Raw genomic sequence first — 19,126 nt, forward strand, 5'->3', positions numbered from 1 at the left:
CACAGCGTTTGTTTTCATTCAAAGGCTTTATGGCTTTTCCTATAATACCTGGTGGGCCGGTCTCTAGTCAAAATTCCCTGGTCAATTTTTTGTTCCAGTCCAGCCCTCATACCGACCCAGTACTGGTATTTTTTTTTTATGCAGATGAGGCATTATTTCTGTACCATTATTTAATTCCAGAGGTTTTTAAGTTATTTTTTTGCACTTGTTGACTTGTAAAAGCCTATATGACATATTTTATTTCACAATTAATTAAACACACAGAGAAGGCATCATTTAAATATGTTAAATATGTTTCTTTAAGCAAGTTCTTCAAGACTGAGCTAAGTGTCCTCCTTTTTGGAAATCAAAATATGGTCACCCTAAGATAGCCCAACTTCAGTAACCCTACAAACGTCACTACTGTCTAGTTTTCTGTCTTCATTTATGTTGGAAGTGATAGCAGAGCTGTACGTTTAATTTAATTTAATTTAATTTTTCAGAAATCTTTCAGTCTGAAGCTTACAACCAAAGTTTAGATGGAAACTAGTGAGCTAACTTCCTGCTAACTTCTAACTCCGTTAAACTTCATAAATGCTGTTTTCATGGATGCCTGGATGTTAAACTTAATTGTTACACCTGGTAGAGCAGAACACTGATCATTTTATTAAAGATGAAAGAATTTAGACAGTTTGTAACTCTCAGTGATGCCACAGTGTTTGTTTGATTTTGGGACCTGAAGCAGAGTTTGGACCTAGAAACAGCTAATGACATCAGACTTAAAGACCTGATAGAGATGGCCACCCCAGTGTCCAGTTTGCACTCAGTCAAAAATGAGAGCAAGAAGAAATTGTTTTGGGCAGAGTGAAACATTAAAAGACCAGGACTAAAAATTAAGCTAACACAGAAGCATGAAAAAAAATTGCAGCTTCTCTAATGGCCACTTGAGGCTTGTCCAAAAAGTGAGTCAGCATATTAAAATTCGTTTTAGACAGTTATGTAAAAACATTTAGTGCCAGGTGCAAAAAAATGTTTGGGCTTTATGGATAAAGTGCCCCTTTTCTTCCCTGTTTGTGGTGGTGGCATTTTTCAATGAGTCATCTACTGTTTATATGATTAGCACTAATAAACAGTATTCACTGGCTTCAAAATAATAAAATAAACAATATGGACTTTTTTTTTTAATCTTCAACAAGCTTTCTACATGTTTTTAATTTTCAAAACATTTCTTGTGTGTTTTAATGCAAAAAGAGTTGTTTTTTTCGTGTGGTATTTCTAAAATATATGTCAGTATGTTATGTTTTCATGCGTATCTGCAGTACTATGTGCCTTTATTGCCTCCTCTACGAAGAGCCAGGGCTGGCCACTGTAAGTGGGTCACAGCTCCACCCTGCTGCTGCTGTGCGGTGGAGCTCAGTGAGCCCGGCTGAAACCCTCCTTAGGCTGATTCAGGGAGAAATAATGGGGCCAACGACTCCCAATCCCCTCAAGAGCCATGGCAAAGCACGGCAGCAAGCTGGCAGGGAGGCCCAGTGGAGCACAGGGTGGAGGAGGGTTTCAAAGGAGCAGCTACTGGCTCACTAAGACCCTCTCACATGTTTGTAATCTACAGTGTATGTCACAGAGGCCGTTTTGATTTACAGTGCAGCAGGTCTATACTGTAATTAAGCAGAAATGCCTTTGAAAGTACTACCTGATATGATTACGTCCTATTTGGCTGCATTCTGCACATCAAGGCACTTACTAGTCAGGCCTCAGATATGAGTTTTATTTCACTCATGCTTTCCTTCCAGTTTCCTGTAGATCCCAGATGGAGGTGGACATACATGCCCCTTAAACTTATAGTACTATTTGTAGGCTGAAAATTAATTATCATTTTTGTTGCAATATTCTACAGTCAAAGATCCCAAAACTGATAATCAGTAGCTTGTCTATAAATACAATACATCACAAAGGATCATGTCACATGTACATGTTTGTACAGTACTTTCTGTTGCTAATTCAGCTAACATGCTGCTGTCTCTACATGACTCCTTTTGGAAAGTAATGTCAGCCATGTCTGTTGAAGTCAGAATTTTTGCCATATTCAAAAGAATCTGCAAAATTGAACATGTGGAGCTAGCCACTGGGGCAACCCTTTGTGAAAAAGGGGGCAGCTGAAAGTAGCTTCTTCCTCTTCTACCATCTTCAAAGATATCTACACACAGTTGAGGTTGCCAGGCTACTAAATCAAAGAGAAAAATGATGTTCAGCTTCAACAGCCAGGCTGAATTCTTTGCTGCTTGTCCGTGTGTGCGTGTGCGTGTGCGTGTGTGTGTGTGTTTACATATCTTTGTGGGGACCAACAACCTTATAGGTCAGACTCAAAATGTGGTTTTAGTGTCAGGTTAGGTTTAGATTAAGAGTTGGTATTACACATTCATTTTTGATGGTTAGGGATACGCGGCTAGGGAAAGCCTTATGTCAATTAGATGTCCCTACAAAGATATGAAAACACGGTGTGTGTGTCACACACACACACACACACACACACACACACACACACACACACACACACACACACACACACACACACACACACACACACACACTTTTTGAGAGCAGCATCCTGTAAACTGTATTTAGGAAGCCTTAGCTGTTGTAGCACAGGCTTGAGAAATCCACTCTGTTTAGGAAACTGTTTAGTCCCCTTTGTTGAGGAGCACAATGACAGAAGCGCTGCAGAGCAAAAACCTGCTGCTTTTCTTTCCTTCTCCTGTGGTTTGCCTTTGGATCAGAAATGCCCATAGAAAGATTTTTAAAGAAAAGGGAAAGGAATGATGCTGATTTAAAAAAAAATAAAAATTCAGTTTCAGACAGTCAGTGTGGAGAGGGGTGAGGAACACTGTGTTCCTGCTGGTGGCTTGCTAGAGGGGTCTTATGTAAGGCTGGTTTCTTTCTGGCAGCAGTGCAGAGCCCCCGATGACAGTGTCATACTGCTAATTAATACACACCAGCTAGAGGTGAGTCCTCAGTGGCTGCTTGTGTGTGTGCTCATTTTTGTGTCTACATGGGAGACTTAGAAAGCAATGCTGATTGATTATTAAAGGGTCACAGATGCATTTTAATTACACTGTGAGACCTAAGGTGCCTGTCTGAAACTAGATTCTTATTGGAATATCAGTGTAGTCCAGATGTAATCAGTTTTAATGAAAGGCATTTTCAGTGGTGGACTAATGAGATCACCCTCAGCACACCCACTAAATGTATTGTTGTGGCTACAGGAAAGCTATACAAATACACTATTGCTAATATATTTTAGTGTAGCAACTCCACTGGGGCAATTTCTTTTGAACGAAATCTTTAAAAATAAATGGATTCAAGTTTGAAAGAATAGACATTTCAGGAAATTATTTCTTATCATGTGGAGAGCAAGAATGCAAATTGACACCACTCTCGTGTTGAATCTCCTGACCTTCCAGCTCTGACTACACAGTCTTTTCTGGATCCAGTTGGCTTGGCAGGAAGTCATTGGCTCAGTATGAGCTTCCTGCTTCTGCCTCAGCCTGAAATAAAAACACAGAGAGAAAGTTCTGGCTGGAGACTCCAGCTCTTCACTCTCCACAGGACAGAGAAAGGATATCCTCCTCTCTTCACACACAGTCAGGGAGCTGTTTGACAAAGTGCCAAATATACGATGATATCCCCAGTGTTTCTTTCTTCTTCTTTTATCTCATTAATTTCTTCATTTAAAGTTACGCTTTCATTTAGAGCTGTTAAAGATGTTTCTTAGGATCTATAAACCTTCCTTCCTTTTCCCTTAAAATAAAATATCTAATAAAAGCATAGTTATTATATGAATTCGGTCACTTTAATGACACATATTTGCAGATATATTTAACATAGTTTTGCACATTTGAACTTAACTTAGATAAATAATGCACTGTGTAAAATAGCAGCAAAAAACATTCTTTGGCATTGTCCATACCTACATAGTTATTTTTACTCTCCATTTTGGCCTTTCATGCACATGTAAACAGCATTTTAGGTCGCTGGAAGTAGAGCTTTTAAAAACTGCTTTTTTGGAAACTCGGTTTGTGTTTTTACTTGTGGAAAAGGAAAATAAGATTTTGTCTTGCAGCATCAAAGCTGTGTACTTTTATTTGGTTTTTAGTCAGATTGTGTGTCATCTTATTGGCCAGTTTTTCTATATGGTTGGGGTTATATCACAACTTGTTTCTTTGGCATGCCTTTGACAGGACTTGATGTTTGTGTTTTCATATAGACAGGGATATTTTCTAAATTAAATTGAGAATACCGTGCCTTAAAAAGTACTGTTGTGAGTGTGGGTGTAATGTTACAAATCATAAGCAATCAAACAGACACTTCTTTCTGGATCAGTTCTAGATTTTGCTGCTGCAGCCTGTCTTGGTTTTATTATCAGCTTGTTAGCTAGCAAACTGTAGATGTAAACAGATATTGCCGTGCAGTTTGGCTTCATAATGATGCATGTTATGTATTATGTATTAAACATATGAAACAAAGAAAGAAATTAGTAATTACTGTTATGATGTAGTTTGCAAGAAATACAACTTATGGTAATGAAAAAATAAGGACAAAAACAGTAGCTCTTTAAATAAATTCATTTATTTCCTTAGGTTTGCTATTCATAATTAATACAGACAAAAGCAATACTCGACTACCAAAATTTATAAATCATTATAATCATCTCTTGTGTGCATCACAATAAACAGTATATTGAATTATGTACACTGGAAGACAACACATTCAAACTGAGTGAATCAAAGATGAGTGGATAAAGAAAAATCTGTCTATGGACACAGAAATGGGGAAAGCGCATTTAGACATGTCGCGAACAGAGTTCCCAGCCATGGAAAAACAAAAACACTTGGCAGAAAGAGAAATGTACAAAGAGCTAAGCAGCTCCTGCTCATCACAATAAAGAAAAAGAAATCAATGCAACATTACATTTGGTTCCACAGTTGTAAACTAGATTTTATTCATGTCACTATTGCATATGCCATTAGGTAAAGTGTGTCAACAAGGCAAAGAGATTTCTATAGTAAAATAGACAAAGATAATTTTTTTTCCCATATAGTCACTGTGAGGGAGAAAAGAATAACATAAACTGTATTTCCCAAAACGCCCCCATCCCCTCTTTAAAAAAATCGGTAGCCAAAGTCTTTACAGAGGAATATCATCGCAACATATTTTAAATCTAAGTACTTTATGTATATCCAATAGATTTTTTTCTTTAGTTAAACTCTATATACATAATATACACATTCAAGATTATGAAGATAAATAGATACCACGACTTAGTGTGGTAAAGCTCCAATATTATTTCACTCTTGTCAAAACCATTTGCACATTGTTTCTGAGGTGTTTCCACCAGCTCAACGATACATTCAGACATAAAATTTTACAATCTACTGTACACTAAAGGGGTAGAGAGCCAGTTGGAGTTGCCACAGCAGACGGCACAAAGACCACAGTTAGGATACCGATAGAGTGCTTTAAATTTACCTTGAAAACAAATACCCTAGCGGCCATTTTGGAGGTTCACAGAAAGAGTCTTGATTCAGATTTGTTTTTTCTTTTAATAATTTCCCCCCAACTGGATTCATCAAATTAAAACAAGCCAGTTTTTCTAAAGAGGAAATAACAAATTTTTCCTCTAGCAAATTAAACTGTGAATATTGCAAACAGTAAAGTTAAAGGTTTTGTGTCTACGAGTTAACATTAGCAACATTTGCTAACAGTCCTAGCATTACCGAGCTTTTGATAACATTAGCCAGTTTGCTTACTTCTGAAATTTCTTTAGACTTATTAGCTTTACACAGTATGTTAGCATGTTCAGAAACAGAAAAACATACACATACAGATTGTTCTCTTAGGAGTTCAGACATATATTGGTCTGGAATAAACAGTTGCTAATGGGGGGGTCACAGGTAGCCACAGGCTAATGGTAACTAATAATAGCAAACGTTAAATAGACACATTTGTGTGATACATCTTTGTTATGTCCATTTAGTTATCATTATATTTATTACTATTGCTGACTTCTACTCTTCTTTGCTTGGGCTAATGCATTGTACTGTCACGAAATAATTAATAATAATAATAATAATAATGATAATAATAATGGATACTTTATTGATCCCCATGGGGAAATTACTTGTTTTTCTCTGCATTTGACCCATTCACTCAGTGAAGCAGTGGGCAGCCCACTAAGCAGGCGCCCGGGGAGCAGTGTGTAGGGACGGTACCTTGCTCAGGGGTACCTCAGGGTAGCCGTTAAGTGGATTCGAACCGCCGACCTTCCGATCATGGGGCGACCACTTTACCTACTGAGCTATCCCTGCCCCAATTATTACATAATAATTCAATTACAACGGCTTGCTTTAATTCGTAACCTTATATAATTTTCTTCAGCTAGCTCTAATTTTGTTATACTGTCTGCAAAGTAATCATATTTTCCAGACAGTTGACTCTTCCGTGAGCCTCCGTGGGGGTGTCACATGTGGCTGTGGGCCTCTCTTGTGCTACATTTTCTTTGCTGCCCAGCCCTCCTCCCCCTCGGTGCCCCGTTCCCCTTTTCTTCAGCTCTCCCTTGCCGACCAGATATCGGCTCAACTGCGCTCCCCAACCTCAACAGCTATCGTTGGCTCCACCCCTCCGTTATCACCTCGCCTAGACAATTGTACAGTCAAACGATATCACAGCAGGGCGACCTGCATCGAGCTAAACAGCAGGCCGTAGGTTTGAAGGTAGGAGTGTGTGAGGTTTTCAGGCTCAAGTGACTGAGGAGCTGTGGGAGGTACAGTGCATTCAGATGCCTGGTGTTGTGGGGGTCTGAGCTGAGTTATATAGACATGCATAACTCTTGAAGACATTTAGAAATATATTTCTTTTAGTCCAGCACTTCTGATTGGACAAAAAATAAACTAAGGTACAATTAATAAGAAATTATTAATTAAGAAAATACTTTAATATCAATACAATAAATCAGCTCTCAAGCAGCCCCACAGTACTGTACATTTCTTAAATAATATATAGATTTAATGGTAAACTAGGCATTTTACTTTCCACAAGAGAATAACAATATAGAGATGTAGGTCCAAACAAACATACAATAATAGAATATTTATCACTTGTTTCATAGAAAACATAAGGACAGTATAGACATTAAGGCATTGTGTAGGTCTTTTCAGACATTCATCATCCAAAAATAAATAAAGTATCTAATCTAAGTATACTCAGTGTACCTTAGTATCCTCTCTCCCTTGGCCATTTCTAGGTTTCATTGTTCACTGGCATAACTGTTGGTCGTATTTTTGTCAGAAACACGCACACACATGCAGGCAGTCATAAAACTACCCTCAAGTAAATAAATAGTATTTGGGTACCATTAGACTTCTGTTATTGTCTGACTATCTTCTGTGCTTGTGCCAAAAACTGGGTCACAGGAGAAATGGCCTCTAAAAGTGCAGGAGACACACCGATTCACAACACATTAACACACCCATCCACACAAACACACCTGCCCTGCCATCAGCAAATCCATGACATGCATAGATGGTGATCTGCTTGTGTCCCAAGTGTGTATTTGTGATGCCGAGGGTCCACACAGTCTTTTCGGGCTGCAGAGCCCCGTAAAAGGGCAAAGTTTGGGGTTTTTTGTTGTTTTTTTTCTGTTTTTTTTTTTTTTTTCTCTCTTCCTTTTGAGCAGCAGGTCAGTCAAGATGCCAAGTCAGAGGACAGATCAAGTCCTTCAGTCTGGAAGAGATTACAAGAGAGAGAAAACAACAGTTAATAAAAATATTTAACATTTTCATTCTTACAGTGGCTAAGCCAAATAAACTAGTACACCTCAACTTGCACCCTCTAACGATCATATGCATATTTGGTCATTTGCATCCAACTGTCAAGCAAAGCACACTCAAATTCTTGGCATGTAAATCCACGCAAATAAGCCTCACTTTAAGCAGTTTAATGAATGGAGACTTAAAGCCTCAATTTTCTTTGTTTGGAAACAAAATGACTAAATCTTGTGCGAATATCATCCAAGATCTAAGAACTGTTTTTTCATAAAGCACCTGTAAGGTCAGCTGGCCAAACGCTGCTCTATCGCACCACTAGTGGCCAAAAAGACCCACACTGCACCTTTAATGCTGCAAAACATCCAATGACTTGACAAATCTGGTTCTTCGACAATTCAAAACACAAGTTCTTTAACTAGAAAACTGTAACAGTCATCCTAAAAGGAAATGACCCGTGTTAGTAGTCTGATAGTTTCCCCACAAACAACACTGGTGCCAATTAAGCAGCTCTCTTGAGGCAACAGACATGAGGGCCTCTGAGAGAACAGTGTTCACTCTGTAAGGTACACATGTACTGTACAGAGTGAACTCATTCACAGGCTCAGATTAGGGTTTTGTGTGTCACAATAACAAGGAGGCACAGGGAAAAACAGCTTAAATATCAAGTGGGTGCCACACACATGGGACAGTTCTGAACATATAGTTTTACACATCTAAAACAACAACACGTTTGTTTTTTTTACATCAATATCACACATGTTGTATAATCTGACTCTAGCCTGGTTATTGATTTAAAAGCACTTTGGTATTTGAAGCTATGCCTCTTATCCACAGAGCTAATGTTGGGTCATTTTGACCTCACATTTCTAGAGCTGCTACTGACTAAATATGAAGATCTTTTGTCCAATAAAAAGTATCCTGCAGCTGAAGGTGTTAAAAGTGTGTTTGTGTGTATGCTGGGCCTTATTGGATAGTAATGTTCTGATCTTAACACACCAGCTGTTTAGCCCAGGAAAGACTTGAAGGACAGTTTGTGTGTGGTGGGGCAAAGGGGCTCATCCACAGCAAGCATAATTACATAATCTAGGATGCAGAAAGATGAGGAGGGGGTGGGTGTTCCTGTCATGCTGCTCTGGACACACGCTTAGCGCAGCTACAAGCGGTACAGCAGCATCTCTAATATTAAACAAACGGAAAGGAACTGTGGCTGCATTTATGCTGCAATAGACGATAAGAATGGAACATTTGTTTTCTTTCTGTGGAAATGCAGCCGCGGTAGGATCTGAAAAAGACAGGGAGCATCAATGTCCTTAAACAGTTTGAGCTAAGAAAACTTTAGCACTGTAAGGCTGATGAAACCCTGGGGAAGAAAAAAAAAAGCCAGCTGAACGACCTCAAATATGCGCAGCGATCAGGCTGTTTGTGTTAGTTCCTGAAAAGCTGCCATTTTTGGATCTGTCATTCAGCGCTCTTATAAACAAGCAGCCCAGTTCTCTTTCACAGAACCACACGTTTAGATCTTTTGAAGATATTTTAGGCCCCATAAGATGATAGTGTAGCTGAGGAGGATGTTAGAGATGTTAATCACTAAATCCAAAGATAAGTCCCTCGATCTTATATGATTTTTCAGAGATTGACTATAATGACGAGATCATTTTACAGTCAGGGTCAGATTTCTGTTGAATTCAGCTTTATAAACATGTTCAAATTCGGACAAAACATCCTAAATGCCCGCACCTTACATTACGCATTCCCCAGCTCCTCTCCATGGAGCATCCACCGGCTCTTGCTGATCTACCCTTGGCCGTCTAATCTTGCCCGCAGAGGCTATAATCTCATCTGGAGCCGTGGCTGGTTAAATGTGGGGAACGCTGGCCACGCAGTTATCTAGCAGCTAGCGCTTCTGTCTGGAACATCCCGGCCTACTTTAGCCCCCCTCCTTCTCACTGAGCCGTGACACACACACACACACACACACACACACACACACACACACACACACACACACACACACACACACACACACACACACACACACACCATTGGAAACTCTGACATAGGAGCCTTTGGCATTACGTGTTTGTTCTCCATATATCATGTAACATGGCATTTCTGGAGTTCCTGCTTTGGTTGTTTGCCGTTCTTTGTTATTTTAGTAAGATCCCAACTTCAATTTTCCTCTGATGCAGGTGTAAATAAACTATTTAACAGCCGGCATGCGTGTGTGTTCAAGGGTCAGGGTATAGCAAGAATGGATTGTGCAATCAGGCTAATGGGTACAATCAGGTGTCATCTTTAGGAGTAAATCCACAAATTGCGAAAAAAAAAAAATGTTTTTTTAAATGTGGCTGTAAAATCCAAACAGAGCTCTTTGTTGGGGTAAACATTTAAAGAGGATGCAATAGTTCCAATGCAACCATTAAATGCACAATTTATCTGCTAGTAATTGTGCCATCAAGTTTTAATATTTCGAATGGAGTTTGAATTTCCTGTACAAAAACCCATTTTTAGCAAAAAAGCAAAACAAGATACTTTTCCCCCCTACCATTTATCTTGTGACGCATAACACAAATCTCAGCCCTTACTTTGGGAACTGAATAACAACCTGGTCTACTGGGCATGCTCTGAGTAACTTAGTAATGCATGGCTGGGCAACTTAGACCGCTTTTGCTTGCTTCCCCCTCTGACATCAAGGACACGAATCAGTGGAAATTTGTGTAACAGATACACAGTGCATGCAGTGGGTGCATTTACCCACTGCATGCACTTTGCAATGACATCACTCACAATACAACCAACCGAATGACGTCAGGGGGGAAGTGGGATTTGAGGAGATGGACGCGGATGTCTCTAATCTGGCCAACAAATTACACACACACACACACACACACACACACACACACACACACACACACACACACACACACACAGAGAACTGATACACTCTGTAGCCTGTGGGCGCAGCAGATGGTCTGGGTTGGGGGTGGGGGTGGGGGGGTTAACCGGTTTGGAGTTTGGGTGTGTACTGCAGAGAGAAATATAGCAGGATATATGTACGTTTACCAGGTAGTTTGTATGCATGTGTAAGGGAAATCAGTGTAATGACAGTGTGTAAAGAAAGAACAGGATGGCAGGTGTTTAACCCCCCCCCCTTAACAAACCCATGCGCACTCCGGAAAATGGCCATCTGCCACTAGCACTCAGGAGGGACTTGAAGTGACACAGCAGGGCTCCTTTTGGACTTGCAGCCCCCTTAGGCCTCAGTCTATTTCCCACCTTCTGCTAATGTTTAGTTAAAATTGAAGCCCACAGATAAACACCGCTATTCTAGGTATAGATTTATAACACGTGCATGTTTCCAGTTTTTGGAAAGTTTCACTAGTTTGCTAACTATTTCTGTTTTCAATAAGTGTCTTTCTAGCAGTAGTGTTCCAAAGGTTTCAGACCAAATTACCTTGCTATTATTACAAGTGTGCCACAGAGCTCCATTCCTGGACCTCTTTAATTCATCCAGTACACACACACACACACACACACAATATCACTTGTGCAACCCAAAACTGTACCGTGTATCTTAAGACAAGATGACATCATTTCATACGCCATTATTATATAGCTTCCCTTGATCTGGCTATTGCAGTTCTGTTTTGGATACATTTGAGAAATCTCTTGCTAAACACTAGGTTTTTTTAAGCTCAAGGGAGCTCAAGATTGTTATGTCACAGTCCAAGCTGATAATAAAGTATACAGAGATGGATGCTGCTTTTAAAAGTTAAATTGTGCATGTCAGAAACTCATTCTGAAACTCATCAGAATGGTGAGCTGCTATGTTGTAATTTGATACAACTGTACAGATGACTGTTATGTCTATTCTGATAAGTATATTAACAGCAGAGAAAGAATTCTGAATGCCCAGTTCCTTGTATGCATACACATACACGTGTACTCAATAAAGCAGATTCTGATTCTGCGCTTTCCAGACTGGAAATAGCAACAAGAAGCTGAGGTTTCAGAGGCAACAGTGCATGGCTTGGTTAGCAGCTGCAAGAAGGGCAAACTTCACCTTTAACAACATTTTGGAAATTATGCTTTTGTGATCACTGCAGTCGTTTTGCATCAGCCCAAAATATGGATCTCTTGTTTTGAATGCATGCAAAGTGTCCAACGTGAACACAAACACATCTGCACCATGAGCATTTAAGCAGGTTATTTCCCCAAAAAGTGATACAGAATGCACTTCATCCATTCCTGATGCTTGTTTTTTTACATAAAGATGCTTGCATCACAACTTTCTGCAAAAAAGATGTGAAATCCACCTAATTTTAAGGAAAGTGTCTGACAGTCAAACAGATCAGGTCCAAACCCACTGCCTAATGTGTTCCCCTCAATGCTTAAACAAAACGTACAGCCGTAAGTCTAGTGAAGGACAATCATATCAATACAGCATTAGGAATGATCTCTTCAATCATCACAGGAAGCAGGAGCTGATTGGTGCCGTCAGATAAAGGTATTAGTCAGAGGTGGTGGAAACAGAGACGGCTGACTTGGCTAATCTGAGTCTGGTACAGAACATCCACCTGGCTGAGCTGCGGCTAGCCAGGGCCGCAAGTGGAGACAGCCTACTTGGGTAAGCGCGGCAGTAAACACCGCCTCTGAGTCACATGGCCTGGCTCCCTGACAAAACAGGAGGTAAACAAACTCCTGATACTTATGCCAGGCATTTAAGCTCACTGGAGGTGGAGCATAGAGAAAAACAAACAAGAAAAAACAACAAACCAGGAAGCAGCACGTCACGTTTTTTTTTCAAAATGCAAGGCTGTCACATGGAAGGAGGAGCAATTTGGGTGTTTAGTTGCTTTAATCCTCACTTTAGAGTGAAAGTTACCCACCGGGCCAAACTGCATTTACCTGCGAGTATAAAATTAATCAGCAGGGGTGTTTGGCTGTATTGAAAACCTGCAGACTTTTGGGTCAGAGTGGCACACGGTCCAGGAGCCCAGTGTGCCGTCCCTATAAACACGGGATCAAAGCCCTCCGCCAGCAGGGCCAGGTGCCAAAATCCTCCCTTGCAGAATGCTCTGACCTCCTTCACCCTGCTTCACCGCGCAGCAGAGGAACCGGGTAAACAAGGGCTCCCGCTCTCCCAGAATGTACCTCAGTGGAAGAGGGGCCTCACAGATGAGTTTATTTGTTCCTTTAAAAAGCCAGAAAGCCTCCCCTCCCCTTTCTACCGAGCACTCTGCCGCCCCTGCCTCCTTCTCTCTCTCTCTGCTTACTTCTTCTAAGTGAACAGACTAATGAGACAGAAGGGCAGCGGAGTGCACGTGCCATCCTGCCCCATTATGCACGCATTTACTCGCTCTCCCGCAAACAGGCAGGCAGCACTGGAAAACAACACAGCCTACACACTCTCTCTCCCTATGCACATCTTTGCCAAGCATTTAAGGATACAGGCTCCACCGCTGGAAAAAAAAAAAAAAAAAAAAAGGGAAAAAAAGAAGAAGTAACAGAGAGAAAAAAAAAAACACCCTATGTGTACGTGCTAGAGTCCACATGTATGTTCCCTCCCCCTGTCCCCTTCCTCTCCATGGTCAATTCAAAAGCTTTATTAGTGTCATAAAAATATTAGCACTTGTCAAAAACATGAGTTGGGGACACGTGCAAGCCTGCAGAGACAAAAACAAACATGTCACTGTCTCGGTATTGTTACATTCCGCTTTATTTACCAGAGTGCCACTGACTCTCCAAATACTAATAACTTAACAGAACCCCCCCCCCCCCCCCCCTACCCATTTCTACATCCTAAAAATCAAACCTCCTCACATGAGGGGGGGCTTTGTGGTAAAATAAAAGCCACCGTCTGTTCAATCGGCCTGGAGCCAGAGAAAAGCAAACCCCCTCTCACAGCAACTTTTTCTAACCAGCTCAGCTAGGAATGCAGACCATGACATCCAGTTACCTGATGGCCCTGCTTTGTTGTTTTCCCCTAGTCATTGCTCACAAGGACATGCACATATATCCACTTACACTGGGCCTCACATTGGGGGGTACAACATCCCTCCACCCCCTCCGACCTCTACGTACTTGCAAGCACATGTGAGCTGCATGTCTCAGTTGGATGGCAAGGGTGTCAAAGAGTCACACTTAGCTTTAAAGTCAAAACTGTGCTGCCCCCCACTCCACAGCACTTTTTGTTTGCTTCCCCCATGATCCTTTCGTCTACTGCCCCACACTGGGGCTTTTGTTTTGCTCACTGGGATATTGATCACAGGATGGTGGGAATAAGGGGTCTGTAGAGGTCACATTGATGTGCAACACATCCTAATGCCTACCCAACTGAAAAACAACAGCCGGAAATGCCTGCGGCTCAGAGAGACATTACAGCTGACAGGAAGCCTCCACTAGGATTCCCGTGACATCGACAACTGGGTTATGCCTGCTAATAACCATCCACAGTAAACCAGTTACATACACTTCACAGATAAATATTTAATGACTTATTAGTTGCTCTGGAATTTTTTTGCATGAGGTTTAAAATGAATCTCTAATTTGGAATTTCTGCCCATTTTTGCAACAAACTTCGACTCTTTATAAGCGTCGGTGGAACTCTGAGCTTGTATTTTCGGTATCATCAGCCCACGACAGCAACAGCGAGGCAGCATCCTGCTCTGTCACGGTGCTTGTTTACTTCACAGCCCTCAGCCTGGTCACGTTTCATAGCAGTCACATGGTGTGTTCACATGTTGTGGGAAATACTGCAAATTCTCTGATAGTGATCTTAAAAGCAGTTAAGAGTATCTTTAAAATTGCTGCTGCTTTCCTCGCTTTATTTGGGCACTCCCAATTCCCAGTAGCACCCTAACATTTAAGCACAAAGAGATTAACTACTCACAGAAGAACTCAAAAGTAGAAGCTTAAAATGAGCACTTGAAGGCAGCATCCGCTGCTGAGGGCCAGTTTGAATTTGAATCTAGAGGAAATTCAAGTCTCTCATATTTTTTTTCCTCCCAAATTTTTCATCTGTGCAGTACCGCTTTCTTTTTAATTAAAGAGATGCCTCCCACATTCCTGAAACCCTTCATTCCCTGTGCTAAAATCTGACTGTTTGGATATTTTATTCAGCAGTATCTGACATAAACCTGACCCACCTTTGGCAGTGGTTGCAGCCTCCTTGAATCCCAGGCAGACATATGGTGAGCTGTGCAATCCATTGATGCCCCCTTTGCAGCTGCTGGTGGGTTTGAAGCCGACCAGGTCCTCACACTTCTCAAGGTTCAAGGCAATATAGTTGAGTCCATTGGGGTAACCCTCTGAGCTCTGCCGGTTCTCAGGGCTGCCGTACTCCTCGTCAGAACCTTCGCTGCTCCGTGACGAGATGTTCTCCACTGAGCTGTGCCTCTTCACGGCGTCGCCACGAGCAAAGGATGCGAAGACCGGGGTCACAGTGGCAGTAGATGAGAACGTTTCAGAGCTGTGGCGCCGGCGTCCCTGTGGATTTGCCCTGATTACCTTGGCAGAGCAGTCAGGGTCCACTGTGGAGGAGGAGTTTGGACCGAGCAGGAAGACCCCAATGTGCTCTGGAATACCCTGGTCTTCCATGGAGCGCATCTTCTCTCTGCTGCCCTGACTACTGGAAAACAGAAGCAGAGAAATTAAGATAAAAATAACTAAAAATGTGACTAAAACTAAATATGAATTTAATTTAAATGACGTTTTGTTGCCACCTGCAGTGAACCAGGATTTTTACCAAAACACACAACCAAATACTTTAAATAAATAATAATTAGTGATAAAACACAACAAACAGACACACACCTTGCTGCGTTCAGAGGTACGAGCTGTGGGGGCAAACTGGTCATCCCAAATGTCATCTCAGTGTAATCATTTTTCACCTCATCACTGAGGCCCTGGGAGTCTTTCTCACTATCCACATGGTATACGCCATCCTCCTCCGAGCAGGGGCACAAGGTTAGCTCTGGGAGTGTGTCCAAGCGCTCAGCAGGAGTGTCAGCATCCTTGGGCGAGTGTGATCCCAGCTCCAGGTTTATGTAGTCTGCTAGAGATGACCTCCCAGGACCCCCACCGCTGGAGCCCAATGATGAAGACTGGCTCTCTGTGGATACGACAGGGGGCGGAGAGAATCTGGCACCACTGAAGTCGATGTTAATGTACTCCCCAGGGCTCCTGGGCTCCCCTGGGAGGGGATGTTCATTCATGCTGGGCAGGGTTCTGAGTGTGTCCAGAGACAGCCTGTTAGGCCTGCCCAGCCTCCCCCTGTAGGAGAGGTTCTCAGCCCGGCTGTGTCTGATTGGGGAGGGTGCTGAGGGGCACAGCGGTGAGGAGTGAGCTGCACTGGGTTGCATCACTGAATAATAGTCAGACTCCCCAGGTCTCTGCCTCAAACTCTGGGGACTCATCAGCACATACTGGCTGTTATCTTCATTCTTGGAGGCCTGCAGTTTAGCAGGTAGTGTGAGGGAGCCGGTCTGATATGCTGATCTAACTGATGTGGGTTCAGCAGCCAGCAGGCCCAAGCAGTAATCTGGTGGAGTCTGGAGAGGAGGTGGGTTTCCAGGGGACATGTTCATGTATTCACCATGCCGATCTGGGCTTTCCATGGAGGATTTAGCGCCACACCACATTCTCATGTATCCGTTGTCTTCTAGGGAACTGGAGGAAGGGGAGTTGGTCTTGTAGCTGCCACTGGCAGCCGCCTGAGGATGCACCCTAGGGTTCACAATCTGCTTCGGTGCAGAGACGCACATGGGGCTCATAGGTACGTAGTTGTCTGCCTTGCCAGACTGAGGTGCTATACCTGGTATCATGGGCATGTAGCCATCGTCACCAAGGTTGCTGCTGGAGCTTCTGGATGAACCGATTTCAATATCACCGTAATCCTCCGGGTAACACACTTTGGGTGAGGCAGAGTGGGAGTTCTGTCCGTGGGTCATCTTCATAAGCGTGTACTCATCCAGAGAGGCTGAGGACAACGGCGCTACCACCCTCTGTTGACGCGGTGTGGTGAGGGAGTGTGTTCTTTTCCTGTAAGCCAGACTCTCACCCCTGTTGCACCTGCTCCCATTTACTCCCTCCATTATCATGTAGCCACAGGGGTCACTAGTGTCACGGGAAGGAGGAGTGCTAGACAGGGAATCGGGGGTGTCACTGCGAGTAAAGGGGAGGAACCGGAGTTCACCTGGACTGGAACTGTAATCATCACACAGCATGAAGCCAGTATCGCTGAGAGAGCCCGAAATGGAGGCACTGCAGCTGAAGGGGCGCCTAGCTTTGTCAGGAGTAGAGATCCTGCCCCCCCCTCGTGGAGACATGCTAATGGGGCTGGAGACAGCGGGAGGGGAGTTGGACACTGGCATCGAGCGGCTGTGATGGAGGTTGTATGTGGACTCCAGCATCCTGCAGGTGCGCCCATTGCTGAGGGTGTAGGATCTGTTCAGGGGATTCCCAGAGTTTGGACTGGTGGGACTCCCGTTTACAGATATGGACATTGACACAGGCCGGGTCACACTTCCGTCTCCCTCGCTGGATGTTCTTATCCGACAGGGCGTGACCTTCCTTCCTGGGGATGTGGCTGCCATGCTGTCGGTTCTGGATCTCCTCACCAGGCCCGTCTGACTTGGGGGGGGATTGTTCAGGTTGCGCCGCGTGGGCACAGAGATGGGGTTGGTGCTAGCAGACTGGCTTTTGCTCCTCGGCCTGAACTCAGACAGCTCCTTCATGGCCTTCATGGCATCCAGGATCGTTTCGTGGATGTTCTGTGCCACCACCGAGTCCTCCGCCTGCATCCAGAACTCCCCGGGCCCCGTGACCGCAGAGCGGCCAACCTCTATGAAAAAGAAGCTGTCTGAGTGGCCACATCTCCTGATATTCATGAGCTGTAAACTGACAGCAGCTGTTTCAGAGTTCAGTTTCACAAAGCTGATGGTCCTGCTGGACAAACACAGCCTGTACACTCCAGTGAGGTTCTTCACCTGACCTAAACCTTTGGATTTCAAGTTGACCTGCCATACCTCCTTGTAGGTAGGTGTTGCCGGAGTGAGGAGTCCATAACTGGCCTCTTCAAAGCCAACTAGAGAGGAAGTGGAAGCAGGACTGTCATACACTTTCCCCTCAGCTATTAAATCAGTCAAAACCCTGTACCAGCTCTCCTGCTCCTGCTCGTTGTCTGCAGCTACGGCGAAGTATTCGTCCTTGGTGTAGAGGGCGATGAGGTGCTTGTGTTTGGCGTCGGCGCGTTTGTTTACGCACAGACAGGAGTCCAAAGTTATAACCCGTTTCGCGGCGGACTTGTTTCTCCATTTCTTCTCGCTCTCATAATACTCCAGGCGGGCCGGGCAGCGCTCGATCGGCTCCCGGAGCACAAAAAATCGCCTGTGTCCGTGCTTCTGCTTCCTCAGGTATCCGCACTTCTTCACCCCATTCGTCCCATTAGATAACAGGTGTCCTCCCGTCGCCGGAGGACTTGCCATTTTCCCTCCGCTTTTCTTTTCAAGTCCAGATCGGCAAATTCCTCTTGCTTTTTTTGTTCGAAACTCACAGCAAAACGCAAAATAAAGAAATTATTTATAAATATATAATACAAACCGCTAAAAGAAAAAAAAAATCTCTAATCCATTGCAGGATATGTCCGCCACGGCAGAAGCAACAGTGCAGTGGGGACCAGACTGATCTGATCCAGGAGAAAAACAACATGTGACGCTGCTGCTCTAAAAACAGAATAAAACACACAGTCATAAGGGGGCGGGGGGTCCTGCAGGGGCCGTGCCTGTCCGTCACGCCAAAGCGTCGCCGACTATTGGCTGTTTTACTCACTTGAAACAAACAAACCCCGCCTCCCTCCCTGCTTCTCCAACAGCAACCTCTCTCACGTAGAAAACGAAAATACCAGCGAGTCCATTGAGGAACGTGAATTCCTATTTCCCACTGTAAAACGAAAGCGTCACGCACCCCCACTACCTCATCCCGCCCCCTCCGGGGTGTTTTCTTTCTTTTTTTCTGTTTTTCTTTTAAAACACCGACACCTCACTTCAAAATATATCCATGTTTGTCGATGTGATTGGCAGGCCAATTGAGCCCGTTTGGATTAATGGGGGATTTGAAATGTGCAGCATAATGCTGGATTGTAACCCTTTATTTCTCAAGCGGGGACGCTGTAAACAAGCCTGACGTCCCACTTATTATATAAGGCGTGTTGTGGCCTATTTTTATACCTGTGGGTATTCCTATCCAACTGGAACCTCGTGTTTCCTATTTGAGCGCATCTCCATTTATGCTCACATCCAACTGCCCGACTATATTCGGTGATA

General features: G+C 43.3%; 1 protein-coding gene across 2 annotated transcripts; it reads right to left on the bottom strand.

The window, feature by feature from the left end:
* Positions 1-5,088: 5,088 nt before the first annotated feature.
* LOC308393794 (insulin receptor substrate 2-like) lies at positions 5,089-19,109 on the bottom strand. 2 transcript variants are annotated; one of them, XM_080877801.1, is made up of 3 exons: positions 15,618-19,109; positions 14,951-15,429; positions 5,089-7,758 (listed from the first exon to the last, which is right to left on the bottom strand). In XM_080877801.1, the coding sequence occupies exons 1-3, from the start codon at positions 18,287-18,289 to the stop codon at positions 7,754-7,756; spliced, it is 3,156 nt and encodes a 1,051-aa protein (XP_080733927.1). In that variant the 5' UTR covers positions 18,290-19,109; the 3' UTR covers positions 5,089-7,753. The 2 variants fall into 2 exon arrangements, with proteins under 2 accessions (XP_080733927.1, XP_080733926.1); XM_080877800.1 differs by having other exon boundaries at positions 14,951-15,432.
* Between the last annotated feature and the right edge of the window lie 17 nt (positions 19,110-19,126).

Source organism: Rhamphochromis sp. 'chilingali', assembly GCF_963969265.1.
Source record: "Rhamphochromis sp. 'chilingali' genome assembly, chromosome: 3".
In the NCBI taxonomy this organism is placed as follows: domain Eukaryota; kingdom Metazoa; phylum Chordata; class Actinopteri; order Cichliformes; family Cichlidae; genus Rhamphochromis; species Rhamphochromis sp. 'chilingali'.

Excerpts from the sequence above, each read along its gene's own strand:
- LOC308393794 (XM_080877800.1), bottom strand. The coding sequence starts at position 18,289 with ATGGCAAGTCCTCCGGCGACGGGAGGACACCTGTTATCTAATGGGACG. Across the intron at positions 15,433-15,617 it reads GTACCTCTGAACGCAGCAAG|TAGTCAGGGCAGCAGAGAGA; the intron begins GTGTGTGTCTGT and ends TCTGTTTTCCAG.